The sequence below is a fragment of the Dermacentor albipictus genome, chromosome 3, assembly GCF_038994185.2.
Source record: "Dermacentor albipictus isolate Rhodes 1998 colony chromosome 3, USDA_Dalb.pri_finalv2, whole genome shotgun sequence".
NCBI lineage: Eukaryota > Metazoa > Arthropoda > Arachnida > Ixodida > Ixodidae > Dermacentor > Dermacentor albipictus.
In genome coordinates, this window is record NC_091823.1 from 156,029,125 (window position 1) to 156,047,672 (window position 18,548).

The 18,548-nt window shown below is 46.3% G+C and overlaps 1 protein-coding gene across 1 annotated transcript in view; it reads left to right on the top strand.

Annotated features, from left to right (window-relative positions):
* The first annotated feature begins 11,652 nt into the window (after window positions 1-11,652).
* Window positions 11,653-18,548, top strand: part of LOC135920576 (uncharacterized) — a 49,347-nt gene continuing 42,451 nt past the window's right edge. Inside the window, exon 1 of the mRNA XM_065454901.2 lies at window positions 11,653-11,894. Coding sequence (XP_065310973.2) covers window positions 11,772-11,894 — 123 coding nt within the window. The 5' untranslated portion in view covers window positions 11,653-11,771. The remainder of the gene's footprint in view (window positions 11,895-18,548) is intronic.

Genomic DNA, 18,548 nt, shown 5'->3' on the forward strand with positions numbered 1-18,548 from the left:
ATTCTGCAGTTTATTTCACTGTTAGTCCTTCGTGTAATGAGAGCACCATGAAAGGGTATACCTGCTGGGTTGGCAGCCGTATGGTTTGATAACACGCGAGATACTAACCGCAGGTTCACGTACATCCAGCGTCGTGCAGACTTCTCCCCACCGTGGTGGACAATTTTGTATGATAGCGTCTTAGACAGCGCTGTACTCTTTGAGAAGCAAGCAGATCTTCAAGATCATTAGTGGGCAGTGCTTTTCGCTCCACACGTCTTCAGTTAGCGCGAAGGTGCTCATACTCATCATTTGCAGCAATATCAGGGTGCTGGAATGCATTGCGCGATGTCTTCTTCATGCAATGGGCAAATGTCGGTGCAAGTTCGCTGTCTCCAGTTGCAGCTGTAATACTTCAGCTAGAGCTGTTTCTAAATACATGCCACTATTTCTACTTTAGGTGATGGCATTTGTAATAGAAAATCCGTTACCAGAATTGGATAGTGGTCACCGCCCCTTGTCTTGAAGTCAATGCACCGGCTAAGTCTTTTAATAATAGACCTTGACACAAATAATATATCAATGCAGCGGGTGTCTCGTGGTCTGTTCAGGTAAATAATGGAAGCATCATTTAATTTCCTCAATATAGCCTGTATCTTAGCCAACAAGTGCGCATACTACCCACAATTAGGTTATGCGTGTTATGATCGTCAGAGATAATGTGCGGGCCAGGAGTTCTTGGGATTAAATTTTCCAGTCTTAGCGCATCGAAAGCTGCTCCTGGCTTCAAGTAGGCAGCTATTAAAGTAAACGTCTGATAGCCATTTATTGTTTTTCCACAGATTTATTCATTCGTGTTACGTGGCGAGACAATTGTCTCGGTTATAGGAACGTCGTTGCGGAAGCCAACTTGCAGCCGGCTGATAACATTCGTCTGCTGAGGATAGAGGAAATGACAACAGCTTATCCGGTGGTCTGGTCTACACGGGACTCGGATATTATCACAAAGGGAAGTTTGTAAGTATCTGAAAGGTGTCGAAAATCAGACAGATTCGAGCGCCGATATCACAAATTCCAGTTAAGATATTACAGCATTTCAGATGGCTGTGTGTGGTCACCGCTGGCTTTGAGGTTACCGAAGAAGTAATTGCTGGTTTAACGAAGAATTACGGTGTGACGCCTAAGACTAAGAAGTTGTCACTAGGGGCTCGAGAGCCATACCAGCCTCAACCTCACGCAGATTACTAACTGCAGGATTAGCGCGAAGCGTTTTGATTGCTCCAAATGGCATAAGTGCTATGAAATTCGCGATATTACGTTCACTTGTTTTCGGGGCGAAGCATGTATATGAACTTCCGTGGTGTTCTGTAATGCAAGTGGTAGATGGACTAGATGTGCGGTCTTGTGAGGTCTTGTGCAGTGGCTTGGTTGGTTCTCGTAATTCCAGAGCAGCTGAAGCATAGGCCTTTTTTCGGCGTATGTCCACCTTGTATTATGTGAGGTTCGACAAGTCTCTTTCTTATTGCGTCACTCCGCGGTGGGACGTGTTCCCGTCGGCAAAATTCAGGCTCGTAAATACCACCTGTGAATTATAGGGGACTCTCGCCACGATGGGCCTTTTTCTTGTGCTGTTTGACTGCATGTGCAAGTGCAGCTTGCTTTTTTCTTCGGGCATCTTCCGTACTGTGCCCAATGAGGTCCACCGCAGTTACTACATCGGGGTTGGGCACGCGAAGCGCAATCTATGTGTGAGTGGGGTTCGCACGAACCTTGCAGCGGACAATACCTTTGCAGTATTTTATAATATTACTAAGCCTTTGGCAGTTGTAACATTGCGTCGCAGATCCCATGTACTCATTCATAGCATAGCTGCTGAATCCAAGTAACATACGTTTTGGCATGGGTTCTCCTTGGCGAGTCCTAGGCGAATTCTAGAATCACCTATCTTCGACGTGCTTTTGTAATGATTTCTTCCTCGTCATAGATGTATCAAACTTACCTACGAGCGCACAGGACGCCATCTTCCGAGAGGTATTCCTCTAGATCTTTGTCAGAGTGCTCCACACGGGCTCCTTGATATATTTTCATAAGTGGCCGAGTACGATGACGGGACGCGAGCTTGCGCGGCCGTCCCACCTAACATAGTGACAGTGAGCAGGTGATAAGCCGTGGTGAGTGACCACACTCTCCCCATGAGGAAGTCATCCTTAATGAAGGGATGACTGAGGACTTTTTCTCGTGCGGTCGACACGATCAATGATGCTGGAATGCCAGGGTTTACTTTCCACAGCGTGCACACAGCTTGCGTTGGCTTGAATATGACCGCAATTCCAGCTGGTGGTTGTTTCTTGTACGCGACAGCCTGGCCCATGTCTTCGGCAACATCGTCTGTCGGTGGGCTTGTATTCAGCTTGTCGTGTCGTGGTCTTTTTGCCTGATTTTCTGATCCACATTGTGGAGACGTGGAAGGCGCTGCCTCCTCGTTTGCCGTGGCTTGATGAGGGCAGCATGAAGTGCAGCAGACGGGCATGGCCTGCCTCGAAGCTGATCCCGTTTAGGACACCTGCTTGGGTGTTTGAAGGGGATCACTCGCGTGTTGGCGCTCCTGAGGTCGTTGGCGGTCCATGGTTATTATGGTTATGTGGAGAAGACAGGTTTAACTACATTTACAGGGTATACACAAATCATTCAGTGGCATACACGATGGAAGCCAGTCTACGCGACATTAGTGAAAGTCGTCGTCTTCTGTACTGTCCTCAGCTTTGTATCTCGCACTGCTTGGTAAGATAACTCCCGGCAGCGAAGGCACCGTTCTGGTGGTCGCTAGATAGTCCGGGTGATATTGTTTAAGGCGGGTGACGTGGACGACATCGGGGGAAGGTCCAGACACGGTGGAATCGAGAGACGTGATTTCATATACGACGAGATTCACTTGGTGCAAGACACGGTGCGGGCCAGAGTAAGGCGAAATAAGCATTTCGCAAAGGCTTTCTCGCCGTGACGGTGTCCAAAGAAGGACCATATCACCACGCTTAAAGTGGGCATCACAGTGGCGGGCATCATAGAAGCGATGATACCTTTACTGCGAAGTGCTGAGCCGCAGGCAGGCAATATGGCATGCCTCTACAGCTCTGTAGATGTAGTCACGAGCGTATTCTGACGACATGTCAAAAACGGCGGGACGGAATGTGTCATATGTCAGCGTGGGGTTTCTTATAAAGAATAAAAGGGATAAAAACCTGGAGAGTCATGTTGGGAAGAATTATAATGAGTTGTTACTAAAGGCAGGGCGATGTGCTGGAGGCGAGCGGGAATGACGAAGGCGTGCCGAAGGGTAATAGTTTGGTCGTACGGGCAGAGATACTCTAGCGGCGTCGCCTACAATGTGTGTGGGCGGGCGGGGCTGCCCTGTCGGCGCTTGCTATTTCGAAAGCTCAGTCAAGGCTGCGAGTTCCAAGAACTGCGATAATGGCGAGAAATATACCCAAGGTGTCCACAGCTGAAGCAGATAAGCCTGTCATCAGAAGTGCGCCATTCTCCCGGATTTCGATAACGGGGACGAGCGTACAAAATTCTTGCTAGATCGGGTACGCCGGGCAAGCGATAGCCGAGTCTGTTGACTGGGCAAAGTGATTGGAGTCCGACGTAAGCCTATTCTTGCCGTACAATTGTCTGCATAAGGGATATGATTGCATGGGACTCGTCTAGAGAGCGAACCTGGGGCGGAACTGGAACGGCAGCTTCAATCTCCCGGCGCACGATGCGCGCAATACTGTCGGCTGCAGCGGGCACGGGTGGGCAGCGTTGGTCTTCGTAGGTAGATGTTGTATCCGTGTTGGGAAGGCGAGAAAAGTGGTGGGCAATTCGACGAGTTTTGGCTTCTTCGAATCGGTGGCATTCAGCAATGATACCCGGCACTGTCAAAGATTTCTTAAGGACAGTGAGAACCAACGCGTCGTCGGCGTTTTTTGTTTTTGAGGATATAGGCTACTTTTTCCGCTTCCGGAATCTTCTCGTCAACCTTGCTACAATGCGCTAGCACATCCTGAATATATGTCACATAAGACTCAGTGCAAGTCCCAATTCGGCACGCAAAGTGTTCTCCGCGACAAGCTGGTGGCCAACACGCTTGCGAAACAAATCAGATAGGTTTTGTTTGCACAAGTCCCAGCTGGTGAGGAGTCCTGTTCGTGGGTCTCAAATCAAACACGTGCCGTTCGCACTAGGTATAAGATCAGGTCAGCGATCATTACGGTCTGGTCCCATTGATTGCTCGCGCTCATCTGTTCGTATAGTTGAAGCCAATCATAATATGTTGGCATTACCCGTGCCGGAAAAGGTTCCTCGGTCGCGCGGTTGTGCCACGATGACGGTGGGCTCGGATGGCGACGTGCCCGAAGGGCTCTCACCTTGAGGTGGCATTGCCGATGCAGCCAAGGAGTACTCACTGCGCAAATCCGTCGTGCGTCTTGGGGAGCCCCCAACCTCCACGAAAACGTTGCGGGAAGAAGAAAGGTATACATGCGTTTACAGGGTGTTTACAAAGCATTCAGTGGCACACAAGATTTTGTAGCGGCTATTAGGCCATTAGGCTATTATCACAGTCTAGTTACCACAGAAACTAACCTGGTGTAAACAGCGTCATGGCGTTTTTTTTACAGAACATTCCCTTTCTTTGCTAACCGCTTATAAAGAAGGGATCTTTGCTGTTCTACCCAATGACATCTTTCGCTCAAAAACCCACGAGGCTATTAATTCTGTGTTTAACTGTCGAGATGGCTTGTCGCTTTTAAAAGTAATAAGGGAAGACAAAAAAGCTTTGTAACGTGCCGGGTCTCAAGTGGTTTGCCTGTTCCGTTGACAAAGACAAGGAGCCTATCTTGGATTTGTTTTTTTACTGTCGAAACCCACAATGTTGCCTGGCCGCTACAAATCCTTATCTCTGAGACGGGCGATGTGGCGGAAAGTGTTTGCCTTGTTTCTAGAGGAGAAACTTAACCTGCTAACAACTGACGATCCTTTTCTGGTGAAAGACTCTAATGGCATCATAGTGTACATTTCGAGTAACGACAAGCGCCTCAACGACTGCTATGTTGACACCACGGACCTGTATTACTTTTTACCGCATGACACGCTGCTACAGTGGAACGAACACTGTATTGACCACTACAGCTTACTTTTGTTCCAGAATGTTTCTGCTGTTTCGATGAGAGGCTTTCTTGAGCTACTTGGGTTCTACTTAAGATCAACGCTTGCCTCATGTAATGAACACATTCATATTTCTAAAAATGCGGTGTTTGTTTTGGTTCATACAGGGCAGCAATCATAAGCGACAATATTCTTGCTTACCAAGACTGACCACTACCACGACGATAATGGAAGAGAAAATAGTCTAGAGGAATTCGAAATCCCACAGGTAACGCCGGAAGAAGTAAAGAAAGCCTTGGGAGATATGCAAAGGGGGAAGGCAGCTAGGGAGGATCAGGTAACAGCAGATTTGTTGAAAGATGGTGGGCAGGTTGTTCTAGAGAAACTGGCCACCCTGTATACGCAATGCCTCATGACGTCGAGCGTACCGGAATCTTGGAAAAACGCTAACATAATCCTAATCCATAAGAAAGGGGACACCAAGGACTTGAAAAATTATAGACCGATCAGCTTACTGTCCATTGCCTACAAACAATTTACCAAGGTAATCGCAAATAGAATCAGGAACACCTTAGACTTCTGTCAAGCAAAGGACCAGGCAAGATTCCGTAAAGGTTACTCAACAATATATCATATTGACACTATCAATCAGGTGATAGAGAAATGTGCAGAATATAACCAACTCTTATATATAGCTTTCATTGATTACGAGAAAGCGTTTGATTCTGTCGAAACCTCAGCAGTCATGGAGGCATTACGGAATCAGCGTGTAGATGAGCCGTATATAAAAATACCGGAAGATATCTATAGCGGCTCCACAGCCACCGTAGTCCTCCACAAAGAAAGCAACAAAATCCCAATAAAGAAAGGCGTCAGACAGGGAGATACGATCTCTCCAATGCTATTCACAGCATGTTTACAGGAGGTATTCAGAGACCTGGATTGGGAAGAACTGACGATAAAAGTTAATGGAGAATACCCTAGTAACTTGCGATTCACTGATGATATTGCCTTGCTTAGTAACTGAGGGGACCAATTGCAATGCATGCTCAATGACCTGGAGAGGCAAAGCAGAAGAGTGGGTCTAAAAATTAATCTGCAGGAAACTAAAGTAATGTTTAACAGCCTCGGAAGAGAACAGCAATTTACAGTAGGTAGCGAGGCACTGGAAGTGGTAAGGGAATACATCTACTTAGGGCAGGTAGTGACGGCGGATCCGGATCATGAGACGGAAATAATCAGAAGAATATGAATGGGCTAGGGTGCATTTGGCAGGCATTCTCAGATCATGAACAGCAGGTTGCCATTATCCCTCAAGAGTAAAGTCTATAATAGCTGTGTCTTACCAGTACTCACCTATGGGGCAGAAACCTGGAGGCTTACGAAAAGGGTTCTACTCAAATTGAGGACGACGCAACGAGCTATGGAAAGAATAATGATACGTGTAACGTTAAGGGATAAGAAAAGAGCAGATTGGGTGAGGGAACAAACGCGAGGTAATGACATCTTAGTTGAAATCAAGAAAAAGAAATGGGCATGGGCAGGACATGTAATGAGGAGGGAAGATAACCGATGGTCATTAAGGGTTACGCACTGGATTCCAAGGGAAGGGAAGCGTAGCAGGGGGCGGCAGAAAGTTAGGTGGGCGGATGAGATTAAGAAGTTTGCAGGGACGGAATGGCCACAATTAGTACATGACCGGGGTTGTTGGAGAAATATGGGAGAGGCCTTTGCCCTGCAGTGGGCGTAACCAGGCTGATGATGATGATGACGAAGACTGACTTCTTGCTAGCCGCCTTGATAACACAGCAGTTGTAAAAGCTTTCCTGTTTGTGAAAGACTTTTTGTTAATTTTTGCTTGTGAAAGTCAAGGTTTTGAGCTCGCTGTTTCAGATGCTCTTTGTCAAGTCATGCAGTGTTTATCGCCACTTGCCTTGACGCATGAAGAACCGGTGGATGCCTCGTTAAGGTTTTTATATTTGCGATTTATCATTTCTAGAGATCACCTGTGCCGGATGCATGAGCCTAGAGGCAACAAGCCAATTTTATCTGTCGGCCCACTTCAAGCTGCTTAAACTCGCATTGTAAATATTTGCTTCACAAATGCCCTAAAGAAGTATTGCTGCCTCTCTTTAAGGCATATTCTCCTTGCGCAGGCCTCCTGCCTGACGTGTGCTGGGTACCCCGAGCTTCTGCTAGTTTCAGTAACAGAAAATGTATTGAAGAAAATAAAGCAGGCAGACAAAGCACCAGCAAACTGCACTCCCAGAGCCAACAAGCGATTCATGGCACTCCCTTAATTGCACGAGATATCACGTAGCTTGATGAATATAGGTAATAAGTGAATCCCAAAGTTGCTTTTCCGCGCCCTACAAATTATCAAGTCTCTGCAGGCGTCTGAATGCTCATGCCACATGACGATATATTTGCACCACCAAAAGTAGGAGATGTTTGGGAGCATACGCATCAAGTGTCGTTTACATGATACCCTTCACTTGCGAAAACAAATACGTCGCCCAAGTGGTTGGATGCCTAAATGAGACATTGAAAGAGCATTTTTATGACGTTCACACAGCCGTTCAAGGTCATCTTGGCATTCACTGCAGAGACTGCCCTTGTGTCCTTGAATTTCAAGAACACGTTGTAGTCTCCAAACATAGCGAACTGCTTAGCTGTGAAATCATAGAGGCTGACAAGATACAGAGGCTGGGTGAACTTTGCATGAGCATGCCGTCCACCACTCTCACCAAAAACGAAATCAAGTATGTTGATCTTCAGGACCTGAATCAAGTTTATCATACCATATCTTGATGTTATGCGATAGCGTTTCGTGAGACGTCCATAATTATGCAGTGTACCTTTTCTACTTTTTGCTCACGTCTAAAGTATATAGTTCAGGCGATTTTACAAATAAAGCTTAGTTGAAGTCAGTACCTGTGTTGTGTCCTATCTGCTGTCCTCGTCTTTTGCGCTGCGTAGACATGTCGATGTCGCTATGGCTTTCTTCTCTGGTGCACCTGTGATTCTCTGGTCCCCTTCCAGCTGTGTGGGACTCTCCGAAAAGCTTCTTTGCCGGTTTAAGGAACCATACCGTTTGCCACTCCAGGTGACACCCGTTACCCTCGAGATTGCCTCGGTCAGTTCGAAATCATGGTCTCTCCTTGCGTCTTGTGAGGTCGTACTCGTATCATGGCTCAAGGTCTACCTCTGTTCTTCCGACGACTCCCTTTAGAGCTCCGCGACGGTGCTTATGCCACCGGGGTAATGCTACGGAACAGTTATTTCGTTGAAAACAGCAGGCCTGTCATCATTGAGGAGAGGACGATTACGATGCTATAACCTGGCATGGGCTGTTCGTATAGAGGGTGGTAGGACCGACGTGTACAGAAAATAACTTCTAGAAGGTCCCCTTCGCCAAATTTGATGGGTAATTACGTTTCCTGTGATAATGTCTCTTGTAGCATCGACAATAGAACACTGCAATAGGTGTGTAGGTGACGTCATATTTAATTTTGTAACGGGAACAAAGAGACTGCCATGTTTGTTTTATCGTTTTACTTTCCTCAATAGCAAAATGGAAATATTCACTTCAAATTTTAAAATAATATAGCCTGAAAATTTATAATAGCGAATAGTACTCATCTATCACATTCTTAAATTACAAAATTGTATTTAATACTCTTCCCCTGTTACCAACTTCCGCCCGGCTCACTGCCGATCCCCCGTAGTAGGTTGAGCCATATCCGTACGCACCAAACCTAACAAAGCCAAACGTTCCGGGCAGGGCTACATTTATACGCGCTTGTAAGTATACCCGTATATAGTCATTCTTGTTCAAATTTACATGTAAATATGTAGAGCAGAAACTGTTACTACATCGCCGACAACCGCAGCAGACTTTCTCTTCTTTTACTCTTTAACTCCACTTTTCCCTTCCCTCATTGCACGGTAGCCAACCGGGCTCAGTCCTGGTTAACTCACCTGCCCTTCTCCCTGCTTGCCAACCCTGAACTAAGTGGACGGAAGTCTTCATTTTATGCAGGCAAATACACTACCTAAGGTGTTAAATATTACATATGCTCTTTCAGCGGTGATGATCTTTAGTTTTTGTTACGTGGCAGGATTTGAGGAACACACACCTGTTTTACACAAGGCACTACCTGTGAAGTGCCGCTACGTTACCCGCTGCTTTAGTCAGTGGCTATGAGGCCGCTTTCCTAAGCTAGCCGCTTGAGCCCTGGCAGCATCGGTGGTATTTCTACGGGGGTGAAATGGAGAAACGATATTGCAAAGAAGCCGCCATGTGCGTAACACGAATCCTGCTTAACGCGTAAAGAACACGTTAAAGAAGATCACGTGGTGTAACTTCACCCTGAGGCCCCTACTACGGCGAGCACCTCGTATTGTGATACTGGGCTTGTATCGCATAAACGTTTTTGCGCTACAATCCTTATGCTGCACGTATTGTTAGCAAAAGCCACCAACCAATGACAAAGAGCACTTAGGAACTAAAGGCCTTGTAGAATTCGGTCTCTTATTTCGGCAAGTAAAACCATGAACTTTAATTATAATGTGTCTGTTCTCGAACCGCAATATCCGAAAATGTCGACATAGTGGGTTCGCAATAACACCACACTAAATTTATGAATCTTCTGCTGGTCGTTCCTGAACGCTCTAGGTCCCTCTCGCGAACTTTCGGTCACTCTCCTCTACTGGCGTAGCTAGCCCGTCTGGTACCCGGGGCCCGGGACCCGGGGTCCGTAGGTCTTCTGTCAACCCTCTCCCGTATGTGGTCCGGAAAGCGAGGATATCGAAAATTTACGGGGAGGAGGGGGGGGGTGATTTTTCAGCACCAACACAGCCACCTTGGATACCACGCATGTCCCATCTCACCTCCCTTCGCTTTCGTTCGCAGAGATCGCGAATGTAGCAGGTATACAGGCTGTTCCATTTTCTGCACCAAATACCACAAGGTGCGGTACCGATAACTTGTGAGAAAGCGCATTTGCACATCTGCTGTCCGACTGTAAGGCTTGGCTGTATTATGGCTCACAAGTTACCAAAATATTTTAATAGGTCTTTAATTAGCGATTTTGGAGGCAATATTGCATTTGCAAAAATAAAGCCCGACAATCATATATTTCCCAAAAACAAATTCACAGAATTCGTCGTAGGTACTACGGCGTGCAGTATTTTGGCCCCGGGCAGCACTGAACCCAAATGAAAATTAAATAGCTGTCAGTGACAATGATCTCCTCATCCTATTAGCAAATGCTATCTGCTTCCCTGTTGGGCGGGCGACAGTGCTATGAAATTGCGAGTTGTCATCATTCTGATCCATAAAGCCCTGCTTTATTTGTTGCTCTCAGTAAACGTCTTTCTCCGAGCTCCGGCATCGCCACAAGGTTGGGTAAGGAATAGAGCACGCTTCGCGTCGAATCCTGGCGTCACCATGCAAAAAAATAGAAGGCTGTGATGAATCCCGGGCCAGCGAATGCTTGCGCTACTGTTGGTCGGCACCCACCACGGAGAGGATAGAGACATCGACGTCACTGGTCCACAATTCTACATTTCTTTCGGTACTGCCATAATGAGCCGCAAGCAGTGCCAAAGTACAACAGGCTCTTGCATCCAAGACGATTTTGTTTAGAGAAAAAGTAATTGTTGAACTAACAATATCAATTAGGGTCCTGAATTCTGAATTGCGATGTTTACTCTGTAACTGCTACTTGAGCAGTTATGCAAGATATCATATTTTACCATAGCGCGGACTCAACGGAAGAGGGACCCAGGAGCCACATCGCCAGACCATGTTTATCGATGCATCAGTACGGGCGCACCGCACGCGAAACATTCCGCTAAGGCGAATAGTTTCGCGACCACTTGCCGAATTAATTGTTTTAGCCCGTGCATCGTGCAATTATCACGTGGGATGTTAATAAAGCTGTAGCCGACCATTCGGCGGCACTACACATCTGGTATACCGGGAACATGAACTCGGCTGCTTAATACCGGAGCATTCTTTACCATTTACGCCTAGTCGAACCGGTAGAAAGTGCGGGTTATTCAGACATATATGACACCGCCTCCCGTCCCAAATGGCACCTGGCACCCGGGGCACACGGACGTTTACTGTAGTCACGTGGTGTCACCTCTGCCAGTTCCTCCTCCGAGAGCGAGCCACGCGTTGAGAATGCGAGTTTGTCCTTTCCTTCTGAATTCGAGGAACAGCGGAGAAGCGCGACTCTGCTTCGGAGGACGGAGGCTACCAATGGCAGACACCATTGATCTCCCTTAACTCGCGCAGACATTGTCAGATAACGGCTTAGCAAACAAGAGGTGGATGTAATCTCAAATCGCATTGTAAACGCCGAAGCACCGTACGAATCGCGTCGAAATGATTGGTGATACCTGAAGACTAGCTTATCTACTTTATCGCTGCTCCGACTATTCGGCATACTTCATCGACAAGGGCTCTTCCTCTATTAGTGTCGACACACGCACTAGGCGTTTTTCTGTTCTCTCTCTTATCTAAAACACTCTCTCCGATTTCACTTCCGTTCATCGCGGCAGTCTGAAAGCACACGTTGAAAATCGGCAGTCTGAAAGCGAACGTCGCCGCAGGGACACCGTAGAGCAAAGCAATGAAGCCTCGGGTGGAAAACGGTGTGGTGTACTCGCCTTTTCCGAGTGTAGAGGTGCCCCATTGCTCGGTGTACACGGTCGTCAAAAATGCGCTTACGGAGTGCCCGGAGCGAGTGGCTGTGGTAAGTGTATTCACGTCTTTACGCAGTCGCAAAGCACACTGTTTATGTTGACCAACTCTTTAACTCCTCAATGCCCAACACATAATTTTCTATACGCTGCCGTTAATGCCTAAGAACTCTTCTTTAGACCTGAACACATTGCAGAGCCTACACAAACGTTTTTGATATGGTGGAGGAGGTTTTTAGTTCTTGATAGTTCAGCAATCTAGTCAATTATTACGCAAGTGTCATACTGATTATGTTTGCTCGAATATCCTTACTCTAATTGCTATGTGCCAATATACTCTCCGGTGGCAAAAGTAATTGTTAAAATGCTGTTTTCATTTTCTCTGATATGGAATTGTGCTCGGGCTGTGTAAGCTTATCCAAGCCTTTTGAAGCCGCAATATAATTTTTTGACAATGCGCGCGATGAAAAAGTTAGACAGCAAAATCGATCCTTAAGCGAGGCACTTGTTGGAAAGATTTCGCTTTGCTAGGTTCTTAGCGTTTTCCGACGTGCCGTCCTTTTCATAACATATTTTCCAGGTGCCTACGCTGTCCCAGGTAATGCGCAACAAGTATTTTTTTTATTGTTACACTCAACCATGTGCGAACTCGCATGTAGGATCCTGTCTTGTTTTGTTTTCTTGTCTTTTGTTTGAAAAAATTATATGCGATTAAGAAAGTTTTTGATAAAAAAACATGCATGTTCCACTGTAGGCTGCCGTGGCAAAGTTTATTAGAGGTAGTTCAGAAGCCCCAAAGAATCACGCGTACTGGCCGATGACTGGACTGCGTTCCTATTGCTTGAGGCTATCTCTCTCTTATCTATCCTGAGGGCTCTATAGCTTGCGGTTAATAATAGAGGAGCGAGTATAAATTGTACTACCAATGCATCAACACGTACGTGAGCTTCAGTTGATAACGCTGAGCTGTATTCATCGTACGCCTTTCTCTCGCTTTGGAAGAAGCCCTCAGAAATTTTGAATATGGACCAGTCACCTCTGTCAAACATGTTTGCAACGGAGTAATTCCGCCAACGTAACAGCCCGTGTCTATCAGATATAGCGTTCGTTCCGCTGTTTGTGTAGCTATGACTTCGCAAGTCGACTGCAGTAGGGTGCAAAACTAGGTGAGTTGGCTGATCTGTATGGTAAAGGCCGCGCGAGAAGGCAGCAGCCCAAGACAGAGAAATACACAGGACAGGCACAGCGCCTGTCCTCTGTATTTCTCTGTCTTGCGCTGCTACCTTTTTGAGCTGCTTTTACCAGAAGTCGACGCACGGTTTGGGATGACGCGTCTTTCAGAGATTACCTATCGCTATCACAAAGCACTCCGCGCTCACTCTAGACGTGGAGCTCACCGTTAGCGGAAATATATCAGTCGCACCAAGATAAACGCCAGCGAAATTTATGCACTCATAGTCGTTGGCAGGGTCACCGTTCAGTTTGCTCGCAGTGGGTCCTAGGTCATGCTTTTTCTTCCAGTTTCGTATACTTGTGACACAAGTGGCGAAAAACATATCCCACGTCAAGATAACTAACAGAAAACAAGTAAAACCCCTCTTTTCAACTGCGCTCAACGTCGTTGTGACATATTGGCCGTATGTTTACTCAATAAACTACATATGCGGTTAATCACTGGAAATTAGTTAAGGGGAACAAAAAGAAAACGCCAATGTTACCAGACGTCGATGGTATTGTGCTGATAAGCACGAGGTCACGGTATCAAATACCAGCAACGGCTAGGGTTGCCAGATCGCTCCAACCACAGGTAGCCAAATTGGCCTCCGCAGTAGCCCAAATGTAGCCAGATGCGAAACTATTGGGTAGCCCAAAAGTAGCCAAGAACCCTTATCTTTTTCTGAAGTCGTTTTTTAAACATACTGAATTAATTTTCAGCAAGAATACCTACATAGCAGTTTTTCCACGCTTGACCACGCATGACCTCCGCGCGCATTGTCACCGAGGCCATGCGGCATGGAAAACAGATGCTGCACAAGCGCAAGAAGTGCAGAAACACTGGCATGCAGGCAAATTCGTGATAAGGCAAATGCGGTCTTCAGTGCAAATGCACTGCTATATTTTTCCCAGAGCACCAAAAATCACTAAAAGAACAACACACAATAGCACCGCGCGCTAAACACGCTAAGTAATGGCATACATTCAGGCGTTCAGTATTATTACTTACAGCTCATGATATTTTCGCTTAACACCACACAATGCACTAAACGAAAAACTACAAAAAATTGCAAGACAAAGTCTAACACAATAAATGGCGGTTGGTACAAAATCTAGTACGATATTTAGACATAGAAAGCATACTATGCTTAAGCATCACGAGCTTATGGTGAAGTGGAACTGCTTGGTCCATACAAAATTTCAGAGCTGAAACGGGACAAAAGTTCTTGGCCCGGTTTAAAATCCTTGCAGCAGCCTCCGTTCCTAGCCAGGCCAAACTTCACGTGGAGGAACGCTATACCATTGTCTCGTTCGACATACTATTTCGAAGGTCGGTTTTAATGAACGAGACCTGGCTGAACACACGTTCAACGGCGGCATTTGATACAGGTAGTGATAGCAAAGACAGGAGGAGGGTTGGGAGTTCTGTAGGGAAAGAATGGTTGTGGTGGCTGCGGGGCAACGGAAGAGGATATGTTTTACATTGGCGTTGGAGCAGGGGCAATTTTGGCAGGAATGGTCCGAACGAATTGCCACGTAGGCGCCATGCGGTAGGCAGCTAATTCGGCAAATTTCAGTTGGGTTTTGCTCGGTGTTCTCCTTCTGTTCTGCCGCCGAGGTCCCCCGCGGCGTACCATCAAAGGGATATAAAAGCATCTCATGCTTAAAACGTAGGACGCCGAAAGCTCACATGTCGAGACAGCAACAGTCCATGTTCGCTGGCGCGCGCGCGTGGGTAGCGTTAGTTCGCGGATAGAGACGTGTTTCCTGAGGCCAGCTTTCTTAATTAAAATTATCAAAAGGACGCGATCCTTGACCTTTTGACATGCGTATGTGTTCTCACGTAAAACTTGCTAATTTTTATTTTGTAGCAGACGCACTCAATTTCTTTAATCTGCTGTCGTCTGCATTTTGATTGCAACGAACTTTTCATTTCTGCTTAACTATTTTTGCTTTTTTCTTACAGAGGAAAAAGATGTAGCCCAAAAATAGCCGCATAGCCCAAAGGAAAATTCTGAAGCGAACTCAGACAAAAAGTAGCCTCTTTGGCTATTAACAGCCCAATCTGGAAACCCTGGCCACGGCGTGCGCATTTCGACGGGAACGAAATGCAGTAACACCCGTCTACCATTAATTGGCTAATTAATTGGTTAATATTTATTTGATAGTTAGTTGGTTGATGGTTAATTTATGGCTAATTAATGGTTAATTCGCTAATGAACCCCTCATGGCAGGAACGAATCCGCTCGCCACCACTACGGCGTGCCTTTTCATCGGATCATTGCTTTGGCCAGTAAAACTGCAAGCGTAATATCCGGAAGCCGTGCGTTGGAAAAAGAAATCATAATCCTTAGTCAGCCACTGCAGTATGCGCACGAATATGTTTATCTTGGTCAATTACTCACATGTGACCGTAATCACGAGAAGGGCGTTTACAATAAATTATGAATGGGTTGGAGTGCATAAGGCAGGCCGATGCCTGCCTATGCACTCCACCTGACAATGCACTCTAACCTGACAATCCAACCTGGCAAATCCTGGCTGGGAGCTTACCACTTTCGTTGAAAATAAATGTGCAAAATCGTTGCTTTCTACAAGTGCTAAAATATGGGGCAGAAACTTGTAGCTTTACAGAGAAGATCGAGAACATGCAAAGAGGGATGGAACAAAAAATGTTACTCGTAACTTTAAAAGACAGTTAGAGAGCCGGGTGGTTCAGAAAGCAGACGGGGTTAGCAGATATTCTAGTTGACATCCAGCGTAAAAGATGGAGCTGGGCAGACCATGTGATGCGTAGGGCAAACAACTGGTGGACCACTAAAATTACAAAACTGGGCGCCAAGGGTAGGGAAGCGCAGTCGAGTAGGGCAGAAAATGAGGCGAGGGGATGAATTTAGGAAATTTGCATGCGCAAAACAGAATCAGCTAGCGAAAGACAGGCGCAATTCAAGATCGGTGTGAGACGCCTTCGTCCTGCACTGTACATAATGGTAGGCTAATAATGTTGATTATGACTTCGCGGTGTAAACCCTTGCAACATATCGGTATACCATCTATCCCAATCTATCACCATTTTATAGCCAACTCAATAAAATTGTACATTATACCAGGCTCTTTGAGTAGGTAAAGCGTGGCTAGGTAGGTTCTTCAATTAAAAAGAAATGTGCAATAATAGAATCCAACCTCCGTGTTTCAGTTCTCGACAGCCGGGTACTCTACCCATCAGGCTGCTGTTTATTTGCTTTTTTTTTTGCTCGCTTTTCCACAAGAGACATCCTTGCCCGACGCGAAAGTTTCCAAATTATGTCAGGCAGTTAAGTGACCTATGTGGGATATGCCTTTCTCGTGCCGGTATTTCTTTGTACCACATGGTTCAACAAACCTTGCAGAAAGTTCACAGAAGTATGAACGAATCGGCCAATATCAACATTTACCTTAATAATAGCTATGTGCTTCCTACAAATGCTATGCATAGCAGTCAGAATTGCAGGATCAGTTGGCAAAATATTCACGCAGCCATCTCTTCAGGCAACACCAACCAGCTCTTGGAAACCACTGGAGTACGCGTCACATCGCAATGCCACCTCTCAGAGAGCGCGCGTGTGCGGGCGAGCTTCCATTAGCGCACATACGGAAGAAATAAACGCGCTAACAATCACCTTCACCGCGCGCGTCTTCGTGTGTGTCACGTTGCACAGCAAAAAATCGTAATTGTAATCGAGGCGTGCGTTTTCTTGCACCCGGCTTCTTGATATACCCACTTTCCGTACTTTTCTCGCAGTACCTAGCGCCATGTAGATGCTATGTGGCATTGTAGCATTCTCCAGGTACACTCAGGTCACAAAGGTACACGTATAAAGTTTCCTTGTCACATTAAACAGAGTAAGGCCGCTGCCTTCATATTACTGTCCTCATAGTATTGCTGCTGTGGTTGCTAACACGGTCCCGCCACATACACATGTATGCAACAGCGGTGACATTACGCAAACATCCTGGTCCATCTCGTAAGGTTTCGAAGACACTGATATGACGCTGAATGTATAGCTACCTGCGTAATGCTCCGCATAACCTCGATTACATGGAGCCTCGATAATCTTTATAAATGTTTCTTCTCGCACTTTCTTTTTATGTAGCTTGGTCTATTTTAAAGGAACGTGTCATTCATAAACATCTCCGCTCACCGAAGCAAAAGTGCATAAAAATGTATTCACATCTGCCAGTCGCAGCATTTCAGCATAGCAGCCACCGACTTGTATGAAGCGGTCATGGTGAAAGACCGATCATGTCTATAGGGTCTACTTCATCATAACCTTTGTGTGGGGACTCAGCAGCCGCAGAACTATTTTCGCACTCGGCCGTAATTGCAGGAGACTATAATGCAAGCAGTTACCCCGAAAAACGTTGTGGTAAGAAGAAAGAAACAACTGATGCTGCCACAAATCCTAGCTGTCTCGTTTAAGGCGCACACCTGTGATATCCCGTAGCAGAATTGGAACCATCCTCATTCGCACCTTTAGGTCCTCTCTTTCTCATAACTGCTCACCGAGCCCGATGATCCTTAAGCTGGATTCGCACGAGAGAACGCTTCACCGATTAACCCAGCGCATGAGCATAGCTTAAGCTCAGTACCGCTAATTACGCCGCACAGAAAAACGCCCTAGACAAGATGCTTGCGTGACGATTTGTTGCATCTCAGCCGTCTACTGAGTGAATCCGCACTCCGTTCCAGCTAATGAATCTAGCTTTATATTCGGAAATCTAACAGCGCCTGGCGTAGTCAGTAGTTAAGGCGTATGGCCAATACGCATGGAAGCAAAACTTGCAAGTGCACGGTTAAATGTTTACATAGAGCAACCTGCGATGTGTAGCAGCAGAAGCTCTTAATCGATAAAATGAATTGGAAAGATGGGGTTATAGCAACCATGCCAAACGAACTATTGGACATTGTACAGACGTTCTACCCAAGGAAATGAATTACTACTATTCTGTGCTTGTTAGCCAGTGCCCCCTCTGGTGCCGTGCATTTTCGCTTCCCATCCAAGAAAGTTCATCACGGCGTTACAACGATGAATACGTCGACTGTGAAATAGCGGTGATATCGACACGGGTGCTTATTTTATCATTTCTGCGGGGACTGCATTTCCACCCACATCACACACTTTAATGTTAGCGCTCAGGGCAAGGCGCACCTGCATGACTAGAACTTTCTGGAAAGTTAACGATGGTTTCTTCCGTTGTCGGTGGTCACCGAAGCTTCTGTAATCAGGTTGTATGCGCGACACGAATTGTGTATACATTCTGGAAGACACGGGGGCACGCGGGTACCAGCGATCACTGTGGAAATTTCCAGGAATCATATGTAAAAGCCGATGCCCTTAACTGCATAGTTGGGCATGGATTAAATCAGACTCTGATCAGATTTCGACGATCGCGGACTGTGTTCGCCGTTATCTCTGTGCTGCAAATGTCACTTGCCTTTCAGGGCACAAGAC